At 39.8% G+C, this 27,001-nt stretch overlaps 1 protein-coding gene across 1 annotated transcript in view; it reads left to right on the plus strand.

Annotated features, from left to right (window-relative positions):
* DOCK11 (dedicator of cytokinesis 11) overlaps nt 1–27,001 on the plus strand; it is a gene marked incomplete at its 5' end in the record, with an annotated part of 182,529 nt that overhangs the window by 37,966 nt on the left and 117,562 nt on the right. Inside the window, 11 exons of the mRNA XM_079727117.1 lie at nt 2,991–3,107; nt 3,192–3,281; nt 4,093–4,175; nt 5,342–5,411; nt 6,034–6,129; nt 16,515–16,649; nt 19,017–19,194; nt 19,610–19,689; nt 21,241–21,324; nt 25,431–25,571; nt 26,789–27,001. Of these exons, the coding sequence (XP_079583243.1) occupies nt 2,991–3,107; nt 3,192–3,281; nt 4,093–4,175; nt 5,342–5,411; nt 6,034–6,129; nt 16,515–16,649; nt 19,017–19,194; nt 19,610–19,689; nt 21,241–21,324; nt 25,431–25,571; nt 26,789–27,001 (1,287 nt within the window). The remainder of the gene's footprint in view (nt 1–2,990; nt 3,108–3,191; nt 3,282–4,092; nt 4,176–5,341; nt 5,412–6,033; nt 6,130–16,514; nt 16,650–19,016; nt 19,195–19,609; nt 19,690–21,240; nt 21,325–25,430; nt 25,572–26,788) is intronic.

Below are 27,001 nucleotides of genomic sequence, written 5' to 3' on the forward strand. Positions count from 1 at the left end.
ATATACTGTACATTTAAACAAGTGATTCATTTTGACGTATCCTTTAACATAGTAATTTGACAACTAGGTTAGAAAGCTGAAGGAGGATTTTCTTTTGCAAAGTTACTTGGAGCAGGTACCTGTGAAATGATTGTGCAGAGAAGATTAACAGATGCTAATTCAACAGGTTAAACAATGAAATTGGAGGGCTGTTTTTGCACTCTGTACTGGGAAGATAGTTGGCACCGAAAGCAAAACTTTGAAATTATTTTCCGTTTCTGAGGCTTGCCTTCTTTTTTTTTTTTGTTTTTGATCGGGGTAGTTGTTTTACAGCGTTGTTAGTTTCTACTGTACAGCAAAGTGAAGTAGAGTTCCCTGTGCTATACAGCAGGTTCTCATTAGTTATCTATTTTATACATAGTAGTGTATATATGTCAGTCCCAATCTCCCAAGGCTTGCCTTCTTAGATGGGGCTTTATTCACTTAACTTCTCTGAGAAATTGATCACAGACTCTAAGTGTTAGGGCTCAAGCTGCAGTCACAGTGTCCTTTCACTTGGGTCCACGAAACATGGTAGATATGGGACAAGGGGGTCAAATGTTCCTATCAGAAAAATCTCTGAGTTCACAAAATAGGAGTTTTTTTTCTTTTATTTCAACTCGTTTTGCACAGGTATCCATAGACATGATAGGGATGATCTGCTTGATTTGATCTCATGGGTCAATAAATCCAAATTTAAGACTTGAAATGAAATATATCTTTGTTAGGATCTTTTTTCCCCCAGATTTATTGAGATATAATTGAAAAATAAAAGTATATATTTAGAATGTACAGCGATTTAATATACATATACCTTGGGAAATGATTACCACAATCAAATTAATTAACACATCTGTCACCTCACACGGTTACCTTTTTTGTGTGTGTGAGGATGCTTAAGATATACTCTCTTAGCAAATTTCAAGTATGTAATACAGTATTGTTAGCTATAGTCACCATGCTGTACATTAGATCCTCAGAACTCACTCAACTTATAACTGAAAGTTTGTACCCTTTGACCAACATCTCCCCGTTTTCCCTCACCCCCCTGCCCTTGTCAACCACCATTCTACTTTTTTTTAGATTCTACATATAAGTGATACCATACTGTATTTGTCTTTGTCTTTGTCTGGCTTATTTCACTTAGCATAATGCCTTCAAGATTTATTCATGTTGTCGCAAGCAGCGGAATTCCTTCTTCTCTATGACTGAACAATATTTCATTGTATATGTGTATATGTCACGTTTTTAAAATCCATTCTTCTCTTGATGGATACCTAGGTTGTTTCCATGTTTGGGCTATGGTAAATAATGCTGCAGTGAACATGGGAGTGCAGATATCTCTTTGAGATAATGATTTCTTTTCCTTCAGGTATGTACCCAGAAGTGGGATTGCTGGATCGTATGGTAGTTCTATTTTTAACTTCTTGAGGCACCTCCATACTGTTTTTGTTAGGATCTTTTAGACTTGTTGAACACTGATTCTCATTCATTAGAGTGGTTTACTCTCACTAACTAATCTTACAGAGGAAACTCTGTGACGCCCTTCAGGTATGGAACTGCGATATAGCTGTGACCGTGTATAAAAACGGTTCTCAAAGGATTGTTTGGATACCGTATACTGGAGACTGCCTCAAATGCTATGTACACAAATACAAATATAACCCCTATTCCATCATGCTGTTAAGTTTTAATATATCTTAAATTCAAGTTTTCTTCATACAGTTTTCATTATAAAATTATTAAGAAAAATAATTTAAGTAAAACGTTAGTACTAGAAATCAATAATATATACCCGCCTGGGTTTACAATAGTGTGTTGAGACATGGCTCTGGTAGAATCTGAATATCTCCAAGTTCATTCGACACTAATAACTGGATGTCTACTGAGTGCCAAGTACTGTTAGGTGCTAGGGTTATAGTGGTGAACAGATGAAGGGAAATCCCTGCCCTTAAACAGGCAGAGACGTAAAATAGTGTATCAGATCAGGGTAAATTCAGTGAAGGAATAGATGATAGGAAGGTAGGTGATGGGATCCTATTCCAAGTTCAGTACCTTGAACTTTAGTATCTTGCTGTATTTCTCAGGGGAGGAAAGGCTATATGAGGTGGAAAGAACAGAGCTTTGGAGTCACAGACTCAGGTTTGAATTCCAGCTCTGAAGGTGGGCAAGTTACTTAACCTGTTTTGAGTCCAGGATTTCTTCATCTGTAAAATGGGGACAAAGATTTAATCTATTTCATAGGGTCATTATGAGTCTTATGTGAAAAAATGTAGAGAAAGCACTTGGCACGGTGCCTGGTATCTAGAAAAGGCTCAGTAAATGCTGTTATCACTCTTATTAAATCAGTCACATCCTGGATTTCTCAGGGTCACTAACCCTGCTCCTTGTAACCTTGGCCTCGGGCTGTGGCCCTACGATCAATGGCCGGGTCACCTGGAAGTCCCACAGGGATCCCCTGACTTTGCCACTTGGAACCTCATCCTTTCATGCCCTGCCCATTGGATCAAGCATCTCCAGTACCCGTGCCTGCCCCAGCTATTTGGAAACTTGAGACATCCTTTGGACAGTGTGCCTGGTACCAAGTAGGCACAGGAATGTTGATACTTTCTCCCCTTTAGTTACCCAGTGAATAGTGCATACTCAGTAAATATCAACTGACGGGCTTCCATATATGCCACTTTTTGTTTTGCCTTAAATTCAATAAATTGTTGGGAGGCACACAGATAAGCAGAGTATAGGGCTGTCTCTCCTGAACTCTTGTGTTTAGCAGAGAGATCTGTGTTTATATGTATGTATTTGGTGTGTGGGTCTAATTATGGAGAATATTTCCCTCATAGAAGTGTCTCCTTTAATTGCTGAGTATCAATAATCCCTTCTTTGGTGAAATAATGTATCTTTGACACATGATGAGGAGGAAGTACTCTCTCGTGAGTTTGACGGTATTAACTTTCTTTTCGTCTCTCATTAAGGAAAAGACCAAAGTTGTTGAGCCCTTGGACTATGAGAATGTTATCACCCAAAGAAAAACCCAGATTTACAGCGACCCCCTCCGAGATCTGCTTATGTTTCCAATGGAAGATATATCTGTGAGTTCACAAGCACTTCCTTAAAGAACAAAACTGCATTTTTTCAAGGCGGTTCGTAGAGCGAGGATGTTCTTTGTCTTCTAGATCTCGGTGATAAGTCGTCAACGCAGAACGGTGCAGTCCACTGTACCGGAAGACGGTGAGAAGAGGGCCCAGAGTTTGTTTGTCAAAGAGGTAAGAGGCTCAAAGGCCACAGAAGAAAATTCATCATTCATTCATTTTAAATATACTGTATTTAAAATACTCTTTCCTGGGGATATCTGTATGTGTATGGCTGATTCATTTTGCTCTGCAGTGGAGGCTAACACAACATTGTAAAGCAACCATACTCCAATAAAATTAATTTAAAAATTAAAAAAAGTAAAATACTCTTTCTTTAGTGTAAATGGAAAATAAAATGACTAGAACTTAACTGATCTACGTAACAAGTCTATATGATGTGATATAGAGGATACAATTTAAATACTTTCACAAGTAGCTTGTATTCATAGTCTTTTTTTTTTAGAAGGCAAAGGGCATTGTTTACTCTTATTTATTTGTTTATTTATTTATGTGGCTGTGCCGGGTCTTAGTTGCTGGCATGCAGGATCTTTCTTACGGCATGCGGGATCTGTAGTTGCAGCATGCGTGCTCTTAGTTGCGGCATGTGGGATCTAGTTCCCTGACCAGGGATCGAACCCAGGCCCCCTGCATTGGGAGCGTGAAGTCTTAACCACTGGACCACCAGGGAAGTCCTCTTAGTCTTTTTTTTTTATTTGAATACTCTTTGGACTTGGAGTCAGAGTGTCCAAGAGAACATGTGAATTGGTATTTATTGCCACCAACTGGTTTAGGAAGACACGGTTAACCCCCAAAGGAAGATCCCAGTACCAACATTCCCCAAATGATTTTTAAAAGTCTGTCAGCCTATTACCAGACATAAAAAAAAGCAGATATACATGTACTTTTCCTACATTTCAAATGAAAGATTCTTATTTTCTTTCAGTGTATTAAAACTTATAGCACAGATTGGCATGTGGTAAACTACAAGTATGAAGACTTCTCTGGGGACTTTCGAATGTTGCCATGGTAAGTTTAGAATTTAAGGGAAACTTTCAAGAGGAGAGTTATTAAACATTTTACCTTTTTTCAAACCATTTGTGAAGCTTCTCCATTATAACATATAATAAAGCAAAACCTCAAACACCCAGCATGTTTGGTAAATGTATTTTGGGTAATTGGCTATATCTTAACTTTGCTCATTGAAATTTTTTCCAAAATGGACGAGTTCACTTTTTGGCTTTGGCACATCTATATTGACTGTAAAATCATCTTTCTTTGATTCTGGATAATGTAGCGAGCATTTTCTAGTGCTGTCAGTGAAAAAGCTAGAAGACATTTGGCTCAGCTTGATGGCCCCAGACATCTCTTGACAAAAGTACATCTCATCAGCTCGGTGCTTTGTGACCGCCTGGAGGGGTGGGATAGGGAGGGTGGGAGGGAGGGAGACGCAAGAGGGAAGGGATGTGGTAACAGATGTATATGTATGACTGATTCACTTTGTTATAAAGCAGAAACTAATAAAAAAAAAAAGAAAAGAAAAGTACATCTCTTTGAGTTGCGTTGAAGGGCAGCCGTGAGCACCCTGGCCCAAGACCCAGACTGTCAGGGTTCAAATCGTATTTCTACCACTTCCTAGCTGGATGACCTTGGGCTAGTCACTCAGTCGCTTGAGCCCTCACTTTTCTCCCCATAATACTATTAACCTCACAGGATATCATACAGGAGATGTTTTGGAGAAATAAGACTTGGTGTAGCCTTTTGTAGTTTTCAAGGCACTTTCCCAGACGAGAAAACTGAGTCTTAAAGATGTCCTCTAAAGCTGAGTCCTAAGATGATCAGTCCAGCGTCATACAGCAAACAGACGGAAGAGCCCGAATGACCTGATGTTGCTTTTAGGCCTGGGAAAGATAAGGTCCCACCACCAGTGACAGCTCTGGCACACATTCCTTGCAATTTCTGCAATTTGGGCTTAGTTACATCTTTGCTGCTGGCTGCACATGTGGGAGTCCTTTTACAAAAGGTAATGCAAGTTTAGTCAGAGGGGAGAATCTGACTTTGGAAAGGAGAAAACAATTTCTCCTTCTTATGTCTTGGCGTTTCCTTGGTTGTGAAAGAGAGAAGTCTACTCATCTTGCTTTTTTTTTTTTTGTCTGTTCTGCTTAGTGTCTAAGATAACTCTCTTGTATTTTCAGCAAATCTCTGCGACCAGAAAAGATTCCCAATCATGTATTTGAGATTGATGAGGACTGTGAGAAGGATGAGGTAAAGATGGGGGCAACTGCGCTGGTTTCTTCAAGATCACTTCTGCAGAGAGATTTCCCTGAGAAAAGATGAGGGAAAGAATTGTTTTTGAATGATCTGGGGCCAGCTTTCAAGCTGACGAGTGTCTTTAAAAAATTTTTTTTAATTGTTGCATTTCCAAATGGAGCTTAGGAAAAATCAAGTGAAATGGGCTGTGATGTGTGTATAAACATGTTTTCCCACCTGTGGGACGCTCTTGTAGAGTTGCTTTTCCCGCACTGGGCATGTGGCATGGTGATTCATCTGGACTCTCCTGCCTGATAGATCCCTCTTGGGACAGATGGCCTGGATGTCTGTGACATTTTGAGGTGCAGTTTGACTGTTTATGTAATGCAGAAAACTTTCCCAGAAGACAGTCCATACGATCCAGTAAATACTGAGTGCCTACTGTGTGCACGGCACAGAGCCTTTCATCCTGTAGTTAACAATTTCAAGTTTAATCAGGCATCTTCACGGTAGGGGGCGGGGGTAGGGGGAACTTTATGCTTTGGAAAGTGAGGCAGGGCCTAGTTCGTGCCCCCCAACTGTTTGATTAGATGCCAAGCCAGCTGCTGTTTTACTGATGGTTTTCGCTCTATTTCAGGACTCCTCATCTTTATGTTCTCAGAAGGGCGGTGTGATAAAACAAGGCTGGTTGCATAAAGCCAATGTAAATAGCACCATCACGGTTACCATGAAGGTAAGAAGTAGTTATTATATTATTTCATCATTTTAAGGATATTGCCATGACTAGCCTGTCTGGAAACAATATTTCTTTTTCAGAATTTCTTACAAGGAGCCCTAGCAAAAAAAAACAAAATCTTTAGTGAGAGGATTCTCACAAATGTATGGAATTTAAGAACTCTGAAACCTCAGGATAAATTTAGAAGTACACCTTTTTAAAGAAATGTAATTATTATCTTCTGAATCAGGATGTTTCAAAAGGAGGCTGTCAGTTGAATGAAGAAAATAGCTTTGAAACAAAAAAGGCATCAAAGGTTCCTGTGTGGAAATGAATGTTAATGAGTAGAAAAATAGGGTACTCTCTTTCTTTAGCAGATATTAATTAGGTGCTTATTATACGCTGTTCACTGTGGGGAACATATGGCTCGCCAAGATGGGATCCCTGGCCTCCAAAAGCCTCCAGACTAGATAAGAAACATACCAAATTAACTACTATACCAAGCGTTACCTTAGTGCTGTCAGAACTAGAGACTTCTGTAGTTTGGCCAGAATAGCGAGTTTGTGTATGGGGTTTGTGCGTGGCCTTGAGTGCCTCGGACGTGAGGTTGGCTTTTGTTCGGGAGGCTGTGGAGAGCCATTAAAATCCGAAGGTAAAACTAACAAGCTACTTGAAGATTCTGAGCAGAAAACCAAATTATTCTCTGATACCAAATATAACTGTCCTTTCAGATATTCAGTAGAACATCATGTGGTTTGCCGAAGATGATTCACACTTCCATTAAGTATTAAAGGTCATGCTATCTTTCACACAGCCTGCAAGCAGAAACCATGGTTGTCTACCAAGGGGAGACTCAAATTTTATCTTAATTTAATATTTTGCCTGCTGCTTTCCATTTAGTGGTCATGTCCTGTTCTCACTTTCATTTTCAAGCCCTGAAAATAACGAATCCAAGTGGTAGGATGCTTCCTATATGTCTCCTGCACCTAAACCTGGGCCTTGGCACATGGTGAGGATAAGAAAATCCACTTACTGATGACTTAATGTGTGCCAGGCACCATGCAGAATGTTTCGTATTCTGTATCTCTTTTAATCCTCACGGCAGCCCTAAGACACAGGTATTATTATTATTCTTGGTTGACAAATGTGGAAAGTGAGGCACAAAGAAATTCAGTGATTAACCCAAGGTCGTATAGCTTCGAGTTTTCAGAGGTGGGATTTGAACCGAGGAAGGCTGATGCCTGAGCCTATGATCTTAATCAGCACACTGTTGATGCTTCCTAGCTGAGTGAGTGAGACTCAAGCGTTTATCGTATTACCTATCAGAGTTATCGGGTTCCGAAGTGCATGTGTGAAGGTGAAAATTCTGGGCAGTTTGTTAGAAAATGCTTCTGTGGTTTTTGACTGCACTCCCTTCCCCTAACCTTCTCAAAATATTAAAATGCTTTACCCATACTTAAGTTTTAGTTCAACATTAAGTAAATATAATGTATGGAAATCAGGATTCCTAAAACAAGACATTAGGAAGTTAATATCTTTACAAAACAATTCACAGGATTCCTTCCAATAGTGAGTTATTCTAATGACTTTAAATTATAATTTGCTTTACATATAACTTTTTTAGGAGTTCATATATTATAAATCAAAATACAGTTGTCTGTAAAAAGTGCATGCTTTAAATTTTCTTTCATAATTTGTGAACTACAGATTGGTTAATACAGTAGGCAGAATAAAGACCCCCATGCAAAGGTGTCCATTCCTAATCCCGGGAATCTGTAAATGTTCCCTTACATGGCAAAGGGGAGTTAAAATCACTAATCAGCTGGTAGGGAGGTTAGCCTGGATTATCCAATGTAATCATCACGGTCCTTTTAAACCGGAAGACGGAAGCAGAAGAGCAGAGTTGGGGAAAGAGATGTGAGGTCAGAAGCAGGGTCAGAGAGAGATGCTGTGTTACCGGCTTTGAAGATGGAGAAAGGGCCAAGAAATGGAAGCTGGAAAAGACAAGGAAGTGGATTCTCCCCTAGAGCCCCCGGGAAGGAACACAGCTCTGCTCTAACCTTGATTTTAGCCCAGTGAGATCCATGTCAGACTTCTAACCTCCAGAACTGTAACATAATACATTTATGTTGTTTTCAGCCTCTAAGTTTGTGGTAATTTGTTACAACAGAAATAGAAAAGCAATTCAATCAGTTAGTCAAAGATTGATTGTTTAGCTTTTGTATTGTCTACCCCTGAGACTGCAAACTCCACTGCTTACAAAGGCCAGGCAGGAACCATAAATTCATGAATTGGGGGGTGGGGGGGTGGGTCCGAGGCAACCTGGTGACCACGTGGCCTGGCTGAAGGGGACAGCTGCTGCTTGTTTCCAGCTAATCGTTGCTCTGCTGCTGCTGAGCTAGGCTCTTTGCTTTTCCTCTTTTTTATCCCCAGCTGTTCATATTTTGGCCGCTTCTTTCTTCTTTTTTTTTTTTAAAGTGACATATAATTCACATAACATAAAAACACTTATTTCTTTTAAAACCTCTACCAAACAGCAGGCAGAGGAAGGAGAAGAGTAAGCCAATTTGGTCATGTGTGCTACACAGTTCTTTAAAAAAAATGTGTGAGGAATAATTTGAAATATAAAGGCCGTTAATGAGCTTTGGGAATTGTCTCTGGTGATGGATTTCATTTATCCCAGCTATTCTTTATTATGGATTGTGGCTCTCCATTTTGGATTTCTGGGAGCTGAAAATACACCCTATGTTCTTCTGGTATTACCTCCAGGAGGTCCAGCCAGATTCAGTTAAAGGCGTCAGGGATTTTGCCAGGATATTTTTTTTTCCTATAAGAACTATGTTTTAACTCTTATTTAGTTGAGCATCGTTGAAATTTGTGGAAACTTGCAGTGTTTACTGTGCTATCTCTCCCTATATAAACAGAGGGCGTGTGAGTATGGAGCACGGCAGGGGGAGGATTGGGCATGGGTGGCAGTTTCGTAGTTGTCAGGCTGGAGATTGGAGCGAGGGTCAAAGCAGAAATCCAGGCCCATGAACTGAGGTGCACTGGAGGCCTCAGGCTTGTATCCCTAGGTGCCCTGCACAGGATGGGGGATCGTACACATTCTTCCTGCTTCAGGCCTGGATTGGCTCAGGCATAGACAGAAGAACTGCAGTAAAGGGCTGCAAAGTTTAGGAGACATTCTGAAAGGAAAAATTCTGCATAGCTGTTTCTGCCATGTAAGTCTTTGAAGTGAAGCGTATTAATGCCTCTCCTAAGCAAATGGGAAGATGATTCACGTGTGCTGTTGTCTGAGTCACTTTCCTGATCGTGGTGGCAGTTTTACCTTTGGTTCATCCAGAGTTCCCTGCCTGCAAGGAACTCCAGCCCACACTGATGACAAGCTTTGCTGGCTTCAACAATGAGCACCACAGGGCTAGAGCTCGCAGAGTTGAGAGCAAAGAACCGTTTCTATTCGGAAATTCAAGTGTTGACAGCCCCTGCAAATACACAGCAGACTAACCGGAAAGCTACAACAGAAGGATCTGGGTATTAATCATGACTCATTGGCAAGTAACAGCCTACGGGAGCCATGCGCCTTCCCTCCTATTTTATCTGCACTTCTTTGATGCGCTATGGTTTGACACCGGCCTGCAGATCCTTCTGGGGATGACAGGATTAAAGCAGGGCAGCTCGGTGTCTTTTAGAGTGAGGTGTAAGTTTACAGATCTTTATTCACTTAAAAATTTCTGGATTTTCAAAACTATGTAGAATCAGTCCTTTGGAAAGTTTGAAATCATGCATGACCACTTTACACTGTTTTTTATCAACAAGTCTGAATCCTTTTCCTGGCCCTTTTGACTCTCAGAAATAAGGCAATCTAATAGCCAGGAAGGAAGAGAGAGAATCATGAGAGGTTAGAAAGAAAAAAAATGGAGGAAAGGGGGTTAGAAAAGACTCCGCAACGTCCAGCAGATAGAAGGAAATCAGAAGACTCCTACCTTATAAGTTCTTTTGAGAAAGCAACCACATGCCCTGTGATGCGATGTGAGTAATGTAGCCAGAGTAATTTGTATTTGGGCTGCTTTAGAAAGTTCAACCTCCCTAACTACCTGCCAGACAGTTTGCAAGAACATTCAAGTCGATGGTGACGGGCTCTAGGGAAAAGGGGCTGGAGAAGGAACTAAGCTGAGTTCTTCATATTGGAAGATTGGAAGACCCCGTATTTATGGAATAAACCTTTGTATTTTCCCCACCAGCTAGGTCAGTTTAGATATAGTCTGCACCGTTTTCTGCAGTTGTCATTATTTTCCCAGAAGTGCTTGCTGAGCTTCCCCATTACTGGCTGAGAACTCGCCGCAAGGAACCCAGGCTACAGGAGAGCTGCTAATGATGTGTGTCACTCTCCAAGTCACAGTTCTCAGTGCCCGAGCATGTCCTTTCATGGCAGCGGCTGTTGGCCACACGCAGTTCTCGCAGAAGCTCTGTTGGTTGTCTGGGCACGGTGACCACCTTACTCAGCTCATAATTGCTTTGTTCTTGGCGTTCATGTTAAAACAAGACAAGCCTTGTCATAGGTGATTAATTTCCTCAATTTGTACCTTCTAGATAATGAGAACACGCGCCACTGCCACTCTTCAGCTCCTGGGAAAGTCTTGGAGAGAAGTTTTAGATAGCATAGAGAATAAACGGTCCCTCAGGCAGAAACTCCAGTCCTAAAAGAAACCTCCATGCTCTCTTTCCCAAGTAGCTGCTAGAGACATCTGCTTTTCTCAGCTTCTCTCCATATCCGTGAAGGAATGTAGTGTGGACTAGATAGCTCTGATATTGGACATGACCTTCCCGTGGTATTTAGAACTGTTTTTCCTAAGGGGTATAGTGATGTATGGAGTATGGAAGAATCTGGTCTTGACGGTGGTTTTTCATTTAAAAAAAATCTGCTATAGATTCTTGGCCAACCCATTGGGACACCCACCTTTATGCATCTTCTTGGCTCAATTTGGTCACATTCCTCAGGCTCCCTCCTCTCCGTTCTTAGCAATTAAACACTGAAGTGTCTGGGTATGTTATCAGGGTTGCAAGTTCAACTGCTTGATGTATGGCTCACTTCCGGTGCCCTACTTTCCTTCCTCCCTCCCTCCCTCCCTTCCCTCCTTCCTTCCTTCCTTTCTTTCTTTCCTTCTTTCTCTTTCTTTCTCTCTCTTCCTTTCTTTTTTCTTTTTTTCTTCTTTGCACAAAATAGAGCCATTTGTTATATATCCAGAGTCTAAAAGTTCTCACTTATTCTTTGACTGTTACGGGAGGGGTTTTGGCCTTCTGCAGTGGGAGAACAACAAATCAAGAGAGGATTTTACCTAAGAAATCACAGATGATATTAAAATAATTGCTGGGAGGCCAAGGTCACTATGTTTACTGGAACAAAGAGAAGAGGAAATCTTTTATTTTTGATATATTAATACACTGTATGCTCAAGTCTCCTAGTCCATCTCTCACAGCTAACAAACAGATTGCACTCATTTTACCGGGTAAGGGATTTCTCACTAATTTGCTTTTTTTATGTTTACTTTTCCCTCATTCATTGGTGACTGTTTAAAACCGTTTATTAGGGGCTTCTTATGGGCCAGACAATATTAGGAATCAGTGAGTTCATCATCACCAAATATATCTTGAATACCTTATTAGTACAAGGTGTTGGCACTGTGGAGGGTAGAGAGAAAGAGAGGTGTAACATGTAGAGTTTAAACCTGTTTGGGGAGATGAGACACACAATGATAATGTATTGTTTCAAGGTGGTACAGAGACCCAGTGCTATATGAGTCCAGATCACTGTGATCTGGAGTCAGAGAAGGCTTCTTGAAGGAGGTGGGGCCTCCAAGGAAGGGAATCAGAAAGGAGGTGAGTGTGGCAGGCAGTGTGTACAGGACAAGTGTGTTAGGTGAAGTTGGGTAGTCATGGGAGATGGAGTTGATTTGGTCCTTTGGTATTGCCCCGTGCCTCAGTTTCTCCTCTGTAACATGGAGATGATAACAGTAATTACCACACGAGGTCATTATGAGGATTCACTGATGTAATATGTGAAAAGCACTTAGCCAGAAACTGTAACGTAGTAGGCACTCCACAGATGTCACAGATTGTTATTATTTTATATTATTAGTAGGATTGTGAGAGCACCTTGAATACCAGATCAGGCATGGGAGCCTCACCATGTGGGTAACTGAGGGTCATTGGGAATTTGAGCAGGACCATGACATGCTCTAAGAAAGATAAATTAATTTGTCTCTAATGAGAAGGGTGGATTGTAGACCCCTCCTTTTAGGCTTTGCTTCAAACTAAATAGTTAAAAAATCTCCAGTGCCTAGATATGATAGAATTATCAAAGAAAAGCTATTTGATTTTTAACCAGTCTCCCAGACAGTAGACCTATATAATATATTAAAACTTGGTAGGACTGTAATATGATACAGTGGAGAGTGATGAGTGATATATTAGGTTGCCATCCTACTGGTAGGGGTATTCAGCAGGATGACGTTCCTGACATTCTGGTATAATTAACTGCAGTTCAATTTTCTGATAAGTCATGGGGTTTTCTTCCCCCATTGTTTCTTTCATGTTTGCTTCGAACAGCTCTGAGACCCAGTGTGTCTCCTGCTCTCCTGCTTTCTCCTTTTCCTCGCTGCCTCTTTTTTCCTGTTCTGTCTGAGACATGTCACGTACGTTTCCCCCGCCCCATTTCTACATTACTCCTGGCCCACCTACTTTGCCAAAGCCTTCAGACCATCCTTTTTTCTCAGGGCTCCTGGTTCATAGAATTTAGCAGTAAATAATTACCCTCTAGGGAACACACGTAGGTAAACACCTTTGAGATTTGTTATATAAAATGATGAAAGGCTGTCCTCATTTTGAGGATGCTAGGCGCTCAAACTTTCTGGCCTTCCATCTTTGATTCAACCGAGTGACAAAAGGCCTTTGTTCCTGCACCAGAAAGGGTCATATGGTAAGTGTTCAAAAGGTTGTCATCCAGACAGCTCAGGGTCTTCAGGAGACTTGGCAGGACCTGTTCCCAGAGAATTATCTCCTTTGGCTAACTCTCTATTTTATTCTTCTGGGTGGTCTGAGTGGGCCACTCATTAGGAAGCATGCCTCTCACTGAGTACGGTGGGGAATTTTCAGCTGTGTTCACCATCTAGGAAAAATAATAAAGGTGTGGAGGAGGAAAAAGAATATGGGCGTTACAGAGAAACACCCTTCTATTCGATGAAACCGCTGGAGAATCTGTACTGGAGAATGAATTATTCATTCATTCCTCGTTCATTTTGCAAAATTTTATTGCTTTCCAGGCGCTGTTACAGGTACTGGGGCTACAGCAACAGTGGATGAGACTTGGACCTTAACGGTTTAAAAGAGGCAGACAGCAAATAAATAAATAGATAGATGAATAAGATATATTTGGATAGTGATCATTCTATGAAAAAGATAAAATAAGGTGCCGCCATGAGGGCAGGTAGTCATAGAAGGCTTCTCGGAGGAGGTAAAATTCAAGTGAAGACCTGAAAGAAGCTGTGGATAAGTGGGGCAAGAGGCTTCCAGGCCAAGGGGACATGAAGTGCAAAGGCCTGAAGAGGTTTTTTGTTTGAGGAACAGCAGGTAAGCCAGTATAGCTGGAGCAGCATAATTAGAAATAAAATCCAAGAGATAATCCAAGGCCAGAGCCTGCACATCATCCCAGGCTATGGAGGAAGGATTTTGGGTCTTATTCTAACCTTAATGGGAAGCCATTGCAAGGTTTGGGCAAGATTCTCTTTGTCATTGTCCTGTGATTCTGATTCCAGTTCTACCATCGACTTGTCTGTGTGAACTTGAGTGAGGTCTTGGCCTCTCAGTTTGCTGTTAGGTAAAATGTGGATAATAATGCTTATCGTCAAGTGACATTAAAAGAATTAGCTCTTGGTTACAAAGGACTTGAGGCCTTCAGATGAAAGGTATGATATAAGGTAATTACCACTGTTCTATATAGTCATTATTTTAACAGTTGTCTTCTTTTCGAAATGGAAAAAAACAACGTAGACCGGTACCCTAAATAGCAACATTAAAAAAAGTCCTGTTTCTGACTTCCCTTTTTGGTTCCATATGAGATTTAGGATACTCCTTTCTTCTTTGAAAAGTACCTTAAAAGCTTCCCAGAAGTGGAAACCCAACATATATCATAGAATATTAGAATGAGAAGACGTCTTCGAGATCTTACAGATCTGTCGTTGGGGCAGAGTCTGCTGTCTCTAGAAATGATTTTTTAAAAAATGTCCTTACTGTGCAAACTGAGTGCTTTAAGCCTGTAGGAAATCGCTTGGGGAGTGTGGCCCCCAGCTGGGAAGGCTGCTGTGTTATTTGTTCATTTTCAATAAAATTATTTGTAGATCATGAAAAAAAAAGAGGATCTTACAGATCATTTGATCTGATCCCATCATTTTACAAGTGAGGAAACAGAGAGAAGCCGAGTCTTGAGGACAGTTTCGCTGCTGGGGAGCAGGAATGCTGGGTGAGAATCAAGATAGTATGACTTTCAGGCATCTGCTCTCTCCCCAGATTCACGAGCTACCTTACCTCAGTGTCACATTTAGACATAATTGCAATGTTACAGGAAGTGATTTACTGTAATTTCAGATCCCTTTCCATCTCTATTGTGATGATCGTGCTTTGCTAATATTGGCAATGGCGGCTGCCACAAAACACCTTTGCTTGGTGAGGGAGCTGTACATAAAAAAATTCTGCAGGCTATAATTTGACTCTGTGCCACAGATGTTTTGCTCTGTGTTTTCCCTTCCTCTGTTGCTGGCTAAGGACTCTGCCAATGGAGTCTACAGACTGTACCACTGAATCTATGAACTTTGAGTTTTAGATTTGATCATGGTTCAGATTCTAATCTGGTTGTGATTTTTTTTATGTTAACTTTTGCCTGGAAAATGTATTTTAATTTTTGTCATACATAAGTATTGTGATAACTTCTAAAAAGTGGTGTTTTGTTCATTTGAAATCAGCTCATTATGTCATTTTAGGTCTTCTGGTTCCATTAATTTAATAACAGATATGAACCACTGTCATGAAAATAGGCAAACAAATATATATATATATACACATACATATATATGATCACCGTTATGATTAACATTTTCGTTATATATGAATCTAGATTTCTTCATTATAGTTGCAGTAAACTTAAATGTGGGTAAAATGAGATCACACACACACACACACACACACACACACACACTTTCTGTGCCTTTGTATACTGATGCAGTAATGTTTACTTGATTGGCATTGAAAAACAAAGTGGTATTTTCTTCTTGGACTTCTTTCTGTTGATACCATATAGCCCACAGGGCCCCTCCCTGAAATAGAAGCAGTAAGCATTTACCAGTCTAACCTGTTAGGGTGTTCCTCACACTGGTGTATATATATATATATATATATAGATAGATAGATAGATAGATATTTTTTTTTTTTTGCGGTATGTGGGCCTCTCACTGTTGTGGCTTCTCCCGTTGTGGAGCACAGGCTCCAGACGCGCAGGCTCAGCGGCCATGGCTCACGGGCCCAGCCACTCCGTGGCATGTGGGATCTTCCTGGACCGGGGCACGAACCCATGTCCCCTGCATCGGCAGGCGGACTCTCAACCACTGCGCCACCAGGGAAGCCCCAAGAGTCTTTTAAGGGAGAGTAGAGGGGCAGAATAAATGAATCAGGCTGTCTTTTCCTCCTTTTCCCCATTCCTGTGGGCTTTGCTGTGAGTTGTAGCAACAGGCTACTCCTAAACTGTTGTGAATCCCTGATTTCAAACGCGTGGCCCAATCACATTGGGCCTTTTGACTCAAATCTCAGCACACAGGGCGCTGAACAGCAACTGGTGGCATCTAATTGCTCTCAGTATTTCCCTGTGAGTGTGTTATAAGCTGGACTCTCGGGAGTGGGGACACTGGAGCAGCATAGGTGAGTGCAATAAGATGTGCAGGTGAGATGTAACCATATGATAGAGGGTGTGTGTGTGTGTGTGTGTGTGTGTGTGTGTGTGTGTGTGTATACACCCTTAGATTTGTGGTGCGATGAACGAAATTATAAGAATCCAGTCATGGTTTGCAATTAAACAGGAGAAGGATGCTGTAGCGAAATGGATAGTGATTCAGATACAAAAGTGCTTTATGAACTTTAAAGTGTTAAAACTTCTTCTCCAGATATTTGACTGAGAGTACACCACATGACTTCAAGCTCTCCATCTTAAAACAAAATCAAGATAATGGTCGTTCCTAATGACTTCCCCAAGTTGTCTGAAGATTGTCCAGATATAATGTGTGTGGCAAGCCCTTCAAGGTTTTTTGTTCAAATGCAATGTATACATAACAAATGTGTCACTGCTGGTTTTTCCCCCATAGGTGTTCAAGAGACGGTATTTTTACTTAACTCAGCTTCCTGATGGTTCGTATATTCTCAATTCCTATAAAGATGAGAAAAATTCAAAAGAATCTAAAGGTTGCATCTACTTGGACGCCTGCATTGATGTTGTTCAGGTAGGGTTATTGATCAACTATTAAGAACCTCAGTATTTTTCTGCCTTGGTTAATGACATCTGCATCCACCAAAACATTCATACTAGCAATTCAGAATCCTCTTCGGACTTCCCACTCTCCCTCTGTGCCACTATTCAAGTGCTTACCCAGTTCTTTGGAGTCTGCTCCAGGGTGCCTCTCGAATCTCTTACCTTCTTTCCATTCTCACTGTCTTCCTCTGGTTCCCCCTTTTATTCTCTCTTGCCTAGAGTCTCACCTTCCTGCCTTCTGATGTGTCATCCGGCTTCCTAAGACGTAGATGGGGTCCTTCACTGGGATAGGTAGGGTGGGAGGGAGGGAGGCGCAAGAGGAAAGAGATATGGGAACATATGTGTATGTATAACTGATTCACTTTGTTATAAAGCAGAAACTAACACACCATTGTAAAGCAATTATACTCCAATAAAGATGTTAAAAAAAAAACAAAAAAAACCCTTTTGGCTCTTGATTTATTGTCTTGCAGAGTGAGCTCGAAATCTCTTACCAGGGCATTGCAGGCCTGCAGTGATTTGACCTTACTCTCCTTCTAACCCCATCCCCCTGGCATCCCCATACACATTCTGTGCTCTAGTCACACCAGGCTAAGCACTCCACTGAGTTTCACGCCTATGTGCCTTTCTTACATTTGCTTCTCGGCTTGGCACATACTTCCCCTTCTGTTCCTGCTTGAATCTTATCTTTTAAGACTTGGCTCAAATGGGACTTGTGGCGTGAAACATTTTTTGTGTTCTTCTTCACCCTCATGGAATTAAGCTCCACCTCCCCTGTGCTACCACTGTACTTAGCTCTGCACGTTCCTTTTTGGATTACAGGGACCACGTCATATTCATGTCTGGGTCCCTTATAGTGATTAGCAGAGTTGTACATACACTAGGGGCTTAACAAATGTTTGCTGATTTGAGTTACTGAGGAGGCAGGGACATTAGGGTTAGCATGGATGGGGTGGGAAGCAGAGGGCAGAGAGATGATTAAATAGGAAGTTGATTGACCGTGTGATAGGAGCCATTACTACAGAGCCGGGGTGGCCTAGTCAACAGGAAGGAGCACTGCATTGAGTGGAAGGCAGGAGATGTTGCTTCAACACCCTCAACCTACCTGAATCTTAGTTTTCAGAACTGTAAAGTGGGATTGATAATATCTACTCGCTTTATCAAATGAGATTGTCATGAGGAGCAAGTGAAGAAACACTTTAAAACATAAAATATAAAAGATATAAAGATCTATGTGAATAGAAGTTGCCTTCTTTTATATATATATATATATATATATATATATATATATATATATATATATATATATATATAAATAAATGTGACAGCTTTCTTATCTACTGAAAGGAAGAAGGCACATACAATTCCCAGATTTTCTCAATTAGCTCTAGTCCGGACTGACCTCCTTTTCTGGTGCTCCCAGACTCTGCTTTCCCCTCTATTTACGACTCCCTCCTCCCAAATATTTTCAAATATATAAATCTTTATGACTTGCTACAGCAGTTTCATTTCATTCTTTACTATGCTTTGAAGATGAGAAGGAGGAACTTTCCTTGGTTCCTTCTTGAATGATGACCATGCACTGGAAAATTATTGATTCATGAGCCTTTCTTGAAATTAATGCTGAGGTATTTGGGAGGGGGGGAGAGTGTGTCATTTCTTTTGTCATGACAGAGAAGGTGGTAATATAAAAGAGGTGTCATCGTGTTTGAGGAAAGGAAGAGGCTTTTATTTTCCTTGTAGCTAGTATTCAGCCTGGGCCATTTCCATCTTTTTTATGGAGAGCCACAATCTAATATGAACCAACTACAGTCTTCTTGTATGCTACTGTGATGCATTTCATATTCTGCATGGCAGAGTGAATGAGATAGTGATATTGCATTTTATGGTGTGATATAAAGCAAGTACCAGGTTTATTTCAGGTCACATTTAAGCTTGTTTTTAAGGGCTGATTTTGAAAATCTATGAAGTTGCCAGGAAAACTTTAAGCAGGGTGGAAATAGTAAAGCATTTGCTTATTTTTATGGTGGTAGTTTGATTATCCAAATGTGGAGGTTGTCAGAAGGCCTTAAATGATAATACTCACTCAACGTGTAGTATTTTATGCCAACTTTGTGCATATACTGCTGTGCTCAGTACTGAGGGGGATAAATAAGATGTTTGACATGGTCATTCATCGTCTTGGAATTTCTATTCCTTGTTGAAAGAAGCAATTCTTTCATGAAAGTATTGACGTACATATGTGCTGAGCTGAGGTAAAAGTAAATAAACTAATGAAATCTAGTATTAAAAGGGCAACTAAACTAACTGAACACGTCTTTTTTTTTCCCCCCTCCAGTGCCCCAAAATGCGCCGTCATGCTTTTGAACTCAAGATGTTAGATAAGTATAGCCATTATCTGGCTGCTGAAACTGAGCAGGAAATGGAGGAATGGTTGATAACTTTGAAAAAGATTATTCAGATCAATACCGACAGTTTAGTGCAAGAGAAAAAGGAGACGGTAGAGACAGCACAAGGTCAGAATTTTTAAATGATTCATTATTGAGGTAAAGCCCTTGTCTTTAATCCATGGGAATGTCCTTTGTGTAGCGTGAATATAGCACTCTTAATCTTGAAGGTTGACCTGCTTCTTCATTAAAAGTGACTATGGAGGTTGATAGGGTTTTCTTTTCTTTCTTTCTTTTTCTTTTTAAGAGTTGATGCTACATGGGCTCTGACATATGAAATATAACCAGACTGAAACAGATAGGGAATTCATGGCAGATTTTCAAAAGCCATTAGAGTTTTCCCTGTGCTTTCATAATCAAAATTCTTTGCAATAAATCTAGTAGGAGAGGTTGGGGTGGGAGAGAGAGATAGTTAGGATATTCCGCTTAGGTGATTAGTAATGGTCTGCATGGTTTAGAACATCTGCTTTTAATGAATTCGCAGATGATGAAACTAGCAGCCAAGGAAAAGCCGAGAACATCATGGCCAGTTTGGAACGGAGCATGCATCCGGAACTGATGAAGGTACATCTTTCTGATGGCAACTTGCCTTCAACTGAGACAATGCAGGATTAGCTATTAAAGTTTGAATGCTGGATTCCATGTGGCAATGTCATTTCTAAGTTAAAAACCACAACAAATGAGTGAAACAGGTAGAGATGGTAAAAGAAAAGTTACACTCCTAAAGCTGGACCTGTAAGTGCCAACTAACAGTTTGGAAAATGTTTTTTTTTTTCTCCAAGATGCCGAGAAGTACTTCTAGACCTTTGTGACTTTATTGATTTTATCTGGTACTTCTTATTCAGTTCAGTTACTGTATGCCATTCATACACTAACTATTCTTCATTCAAGGGGCTCTTGATGAAGATTGAACATGATATTCAATCTAATGATTTGTATATGTTAATTCTGTATGAAAATCATAGTCTTTCTATATGTGCATGCCTATGTATATGTATATGAATAATTTCATCAGATAAAGATTTTGGTTAACAGACAAAGTTTGTGTTAGTTACTTTGCTCTCTGGTGTTTGAAGTGAGCCAGTTTTGAAAGTGTAGAGGTGGTTATCATACCTATCTTAGTAGGTTACATATATTACTCTGTGGCCTCTCTACTATAATAGATTAGAAGGTTATGACCCACTTCTTCATTTAAATCCTTGCCAAACCTATTTATATTTTTACTTTATTCCTCTTCCTGAACTATTAAGTTACACAGGTTTAGATGTTACTTTTTTCTATTTTAAATTTACCGTTCTCTTAAGCTTCAAAGCTGTTTTCCAGAATTTAGGAACACACTCATGATCCCCTGTAGATTTTAATGTATCCCCTCTGAGTCTTTGTCATTCCAGACCATAGAGCCCATTATGTTTTTCCTAAAGTGATGGAATCAGAATTGTATATAATATTCCATGGCTAGCACCATGGATATATAAAAGATAGTGTTTTCTCTCGTTTATTCTCTTTTACATCCAGAGTCTCTTGTATTTCTTTTTTGTACTATGGGTTGAACAGTATTCTTGGTATTATAAAAGGCATATAGAAAGTATAAGAAGCTGATCTATAGCTTATTTATGGGTCATGGTGACTGTGACTCTCTGCCCAGCAAGCATTCTTTATCCACCTTAAGTGCTTGGAAATGGAGAATAGTATATATATATATATATATATATATATATATATATATATATATATATATATATGTTTTTTGTTTGTTTGTTTGTTTGTTTTGCGGTACGCGGGCCTCTCACTGTTGTGGCCTCTCCCGTTGCGGAGCACAGGCTCCGGACGCGCAGGCTCAGCGGCCATGGCTCACGGGCCCAGCCGCTTCTGCGGCATGTGGGATCTTCCCGGACCGGGGCACGAACCCGTGTCCCCTGCATTGGCAGGTGGACTCTCAACCACTGCGCCACCAGGGAAGCCCGAGAATAGTATATTTTTGAAGCTGTGGCAGATTGCTAGTTTCACATAAACTAGATAATTAAATGGTATTTAATACTGTTTTGAAGGAAATGAAGTAATGTTTTGTGTTTGTGTGTGTGTGTGTGTGTACATATATGTTTGTTTTAATTTTAGTATGGAAGAGAAACTGAACAGCTGAACAAACTCAGTAGAGGAGATGGAAGACAGAACCTCTTTTCTTTTGACTCGGAAGTTCAGGTATTAATGATATATTTCTTTAAATAATCCTAGAATAGTTGCTTATTCAGATAAACAATGTCTGAAATGTTGAAATCACTGATTTTTGCACTACTGGGCATATCTATTGCTTTATACTTGTCTTGCTTACTTTGAACAAGTAGCTTAACAGCTAACTTCACTAAGAGGACGAGTGTATATACAAATAGTTTGGGACAACATATGTATATATATATTTTTTTCTCTCAGTTCTTTATATTCTTTTCACTTCATCTCACTCCTCAAAATGGATAAATTAAAGAGTCCTTAACAATGGTTTCAGTGCTTTTAACCCATTAAATACAATTGTGATCCAGTAGCAGTGAATATCTACAGTATAAGGAACACCAAGTCATATGAGACGTGTTTATTTTCCACTTTTGATGTAGGTCTGTAGAACTGGGATAATTTTCATGTATCTCACTTTAAATGGAAAGCAGTGCAGGGAAGTGCAGGTTTATGTGCACATGTGTATTTTAATCTCTTTCATGAGAGTGAGGCACTTTTTGTACTAAGATATATAGGTAGTTAATATTTAATTCCATGATATTTTCTTTTTTTTACCTTTTTAAAAAATGTTTATTTTATATTGGCGTATAATTGATTAATAATGTTGTATTAGTTTCAGGTATATAGCACAGTGATTCAGTTATACATATACATGTATCTATTCTTTTTCATATTCTTTTCCCATTTAGGTAATTCCATGATATTTTCTAATTAAATTGCTGATTTTTTAAAATGGACAAATTCTGCAGTATATAAGTATTACAAATATTTTTCCTAATGGAAACTATTTCACAAGAAAATGAAATCATTTGAGGGAAGATGAATATTTTGGTTTTCTTTTCAATTTTTCTACATGAGATTTCTAATTAAAATCTGTGGGATTTTTTTAATAGAAAAGTATGTATTATATAAGCATTACAGTTTTTTCCTCAGTGAAAATATGTCAATACAATATAAAATAATTTGGGGAAGACTGATTTTGTTTTCATTTCTTTTTGCTTCATACAGTTTTGTTTCTTTCTTTTTTTTTAAAGAGGAGCCTCCTCTGATCTTTTTTTAAAAATAAATTTATTTATTTTATTTATTTATTTTTGGCTCCATTGGGTCTTCGTTGCTGCGTGAGGGCTTTCTCTAGTTGCAGCGAGCAGGGGCTACTCTTCGTTGTGGTGCACGGGCTTCTCATTGCGGTGGCTTCTGTTGTTGCGGAGCACGGGCTCTAGGTGCATGGGCTTCAGTAGTTGTGGCACGTGGTCTCAGTAGTTGTGGCTCGCGGGCTCTAGAGCACAGGCTCGGTAGTTGTGTGCCACAGGCTTAGTTGCTCCACGGCATGTGGGATCTTCCTGGACCAGGGCTCGAACCCATGTCCCCTGCACTGGCAGGTGGATTCTTAACCACTGCACCGCCAGGGAAGCCCCCACTTCATACAGTTTTCTAACTAAAAGTTTTTAGTCTGAAATGGAAAAAGTATATAGTGTATAAATAATGCAAAAGTTTTTCCTTAATAAAATACCAAATGAGAAAATAAAATTATTTGGGGAGAATTTGTTTTAAATGTTTCCTCTCCCTTTTTCTCCATAGCACTATTATATTATTTGTGTAAGTTGTATGAGTTAAAAGAAAAAAGGGGTATAGCAGGCCTTGGGAATGTTAGTTCTAAGATATTCATTCAGAAATTTACTCATTCCAAGCATGTCTGAGCCTTTGATCCCACCCCTCACCATCATGATTGGGCTCTAATTGAACATGTCAGACTCTTTGATTGTATACAAAGAAGCCAATTGACTGTGGTTGAAACTCAATCTAGTGTCTTTAAAAAATCTGTGGTGTAGTGTTTTTGTGGTCATGGAACTGAACTGATTTTATGTTTGAGTTGTTTATCATTGAGCTACAGTGAGAGAAAAATTCACAGTTGCAATGAAAGTTTGACAGAAAATTGACTTCAGTGTTGGTTATGGAAGGCAGTTTCACTACAGAGAAATCCAGGTTGTGTGTGTCGAGTACTTTTCTAGGTAGGCAGTGTCATCCTATAATATCGGCTGTCACTTTTGGCCAGAGTTCAGTGTTTAGAGACGTGTTTTCTTCCACTGACCGTAGAGAATAAAGAAACACTGAGGAATTCCCTGGCGATCCAGTGGTTAAGACTCCGTGTTTCCAATGCAGGGGGCACGGGTTCGATCCCTCATTGGGGAACTAAGATCCCACATTCCAAGTGGAGCGGCCAAAAAAATAAAAAATGTACACGCCTAATATGCATCCCCCAAAGAAGAGACAGACAAAAAATTTTAAAAAACACAAAAAACAAAAGAAAAGAAACACTGACTGAAGGGGGTGGCTCCGACTTTGAACTACTGAGGATGACCACATGTCCCAACATTTGCACTCTTAGGCCTTAGAAGGGAAAGGATTTGGGGGCTGGGGGGCTTTAGTCCAGCTTCTCTTCGCATTCCACTGTCTGAGTAAGCTAGAAAGGAGAGCAGATAAATGGGCGGAAATTAGAATTGATCTCCATGGCAATGACTTGCCTGCGCTGGCTCCACAGATAGATAAGTGTTCAAGAGGGAGCTGTCTAGTCCCACACGTTTGTAGATAAATAGACTCTGGGGGGAATATCTTGCTTTCAGGTACTAATATTATATTTTAGGCCCTTTTAAGGAGAATTTTGTCAGTGATGTAGGCAAGGTCAGAACAGCTATAATTATCCAAGACTCTTCAGTCACAATACCTGCTTTGGCTTGAAATACTCAGGCAATTGAGAAAAATTCTTATGTTTCTTGGCTTGAGTTTTCCATACTGGCAGTATACTCTGCTCAGATTCATCCAGTCATTTCCCATCTACCCTGTCTCTGGTCTTATCGAAAGTATATAGTAAGTTGTCCCACAGTCTATACTTTTCCTCCCATTTGTGCACAGAATGTGAGTCTGTTCAGACCATTGGAATGAACAGATGAACTCAGATCGCCTGAGCCACGTGAGCTGAGGAGGAGGATTCTGTGAGAGGAATTCTTTGACTCCCAATATCTTTTTTTAAACTTTATTTTCAGATACCAATAATTTTTTAAAATTTATCTCTGTGGCAGCCAAGGTTCATCTCCCAGCTCTGTTAGAAGCTGAGCTCAGGGATTTTCAGTTTCCTAAGCACATGCCTTTCCTTCTGCTCATCATTTCAATGTAGGTGATCCCCAGAGGTCCGGCCTTGTCCTCCTCACCCTGGTTACCACTGATTCCCAAATCCACATCTCCAACCCACACCTCTCCTATTTCTCCAACCAATTACCTTGCATCACCTCAAACTCAACACATCCCAAGCTGAACTCATCATCTCTGTTCACCCTCCCCCTATACCTGCTATTCATTTTTATTTCACATCTAAGTTTATAACATCACAGTCTACTGAATCTTCCAAGTTAGAGGCCATTGTGTTATTCTTGCCTTCCATATCCATTCATGTCAAATTTGTCTCCTGCACAGCTCATGAAAGAAACAAAATTCCTACCATCCTGGAACATAATATTTTGTGGGGAAGTCAAACAATAAACAACCAAATAAATATTAAAAATAATGTTAGAAAACGAAATTAAAGAAAGAGAGTAGAGACTTTCAGAGAGTATATAGTTTTATATAGGGAATTAAGGAAGGTCTTTCTGTGGAAATGCCAACTGATTGGACACTTGAATGAAATGAAGCCTCACCCTGGTGAGGCTCACCTTGGTAAATAAGCCTTGCATTTATCTTGGGGGAAGAGGGTTCCTGACAGAACACCAAGTGCAAAGGTCCTGAGGTGGGAGTGAGTATACTTGGTGTGCTGGAGAAATAACCAAGGAGGCCAATGGGGCTGAACAGAGGTGGGGGGGAGGATGGGAGATGAAATCAGGAGTGGGGTGGAGGGTGAGGTCGGGATTTCTCTCTATCTGTGTTTGAACCTTACTATAAGAGCTCTACAAAGGCTTGTTGAATAAAAAAATAAGAGTTCAAATGAAGAATGGACAGGGAACTGTTGGATTTTGCAATTTTTACGCATAGATCTATATTCATATAATATCTATTTTGGGGGGAAATGATTCATATTATGTATTTTGTAGAGGTTGGACTTTTCAGGAATTGAACCTGATATAAAGCCATTTGAGGAAAAGTGCAATAAACGTTTCCTGGTAAATTGCCATGATTTAACGTTCAATATCTTGGGTCAAGTTGGAGACAATGCAAAAGGACCACCCACAAACGTATGTATGAATTTTCCTTCTACCTCCATTAAACCAGTGCATTAAGGAAACTTCTTCCTTATTTTTTTAAGATTTTTAATTTTGTTCTGAGAACTAATTTACTGCATGCAAATTCCATTGCTACATGTTACGATAAATTTGACGTGGAAGAATTTCATACATGTCTTTCTTTTGCCAGAATAGGAATGTGTTTTCATCTTGAGAGGATTCATGAAAGTCTTACCGATTCAAAATAGCAGGTAGAGTAGGTAGGCTCTTTACATTCAAGAGGGACATGTCTCCAGAACCTGGAAAGTCCTCAAATTTATAAATTCTACTAGAGAATATGACTTCTGTGAAATTGACTCATAGCCATGAGTAAGGAACACCAAAGCCATGGAGGAACACAGATGCTGTGCAGTCAGCTCTGCCTCACTCACTATTCTCATAGGGTAAATTCATTCTGTTCTTCACAGAACATTCTAATTATTAGCTGTCACGCATCATTTGAGCTGCTTAGGAATACTTGAAACTATGAATGTAAAATCGCCAAAGAGACTGCATTTTATGTTCATCTTTTTGGGGGTTCTACTTTGTCTTTGAAAAATATCCACAGTGATTATTTATTCTCTTACAAAGTAGCTGAGATGCACTAGCAGACTTTCGGTGTGTAAAGGGTTAATATTTATGCCATCTGGCCTGAAATTTCTCTTTGTGACCAGCTTTCAAATGCCATCTGTGGAGAGGAATCATGTCTTCCAAAATTGCTGATAGGGCAAAGCTTTTGTCAAGTAATTTGATGTTGACTGATATTAGCTCTTATTAAATGTATAATCCAATAAGCTGTAACATAGCAAAAGGGAAGATTTATTTCTTCTCTGTAATACCGGCATTATTTTTGGGTAATTTCAATAAGCCTATGGAGAATTAAAATTTATTCATAGAACAGTTGAAGTTCTTTAAATGTGGCTTCTGATTTCTACTCATCATTTTAAAAAATTTATAACTTGTGAAATTATACCTGACAGAAGTTAAAGTTTGATAGTCTGTTATTTAGAATGCTCTTTCTTATATGCAAATGAGCCACAATGCAGTTTTAGCTAAATGTTAAACTCAGAAAGGAACTGTAATCAGAGAAACTTGAGGAATTAAAAAAAATTATTTTGTAATTTGTCCCTCCCCCCACCCCACCTAAAATAAAAGTCATAGTTTAAAAACGTAATGGTTTTCATTCCCAGGTTGAACCCTTTTTTATAAATCTTGCCTTATTTGATGTGAAGAACAATTGTAAGATTTCAGCTGACTTCCACGTAGACCTGAATCCCGCATCTGTCCGTGAAATGCTGTGGAGCCCTTCAACCCAACTGGCTAGTGATGGAAACCCAAGAGGCTCTTCACCAGAGTCTTTCATTCATGGAATTGCTGAATCTCAGTTACGCTACATAAGGCAG

This window comes from Hyperoodon ampullatus (assembly GCF_949752795.1).
Source record: "Hyperoodon ampullatus genome assembly, chromosome: X".
NCBI lineage: Eukaryota > Metazoa > Chordata > Mammalia > Artiodactyla > Ziphiidae > Hyperoodon > Hyperoodon ampullatus.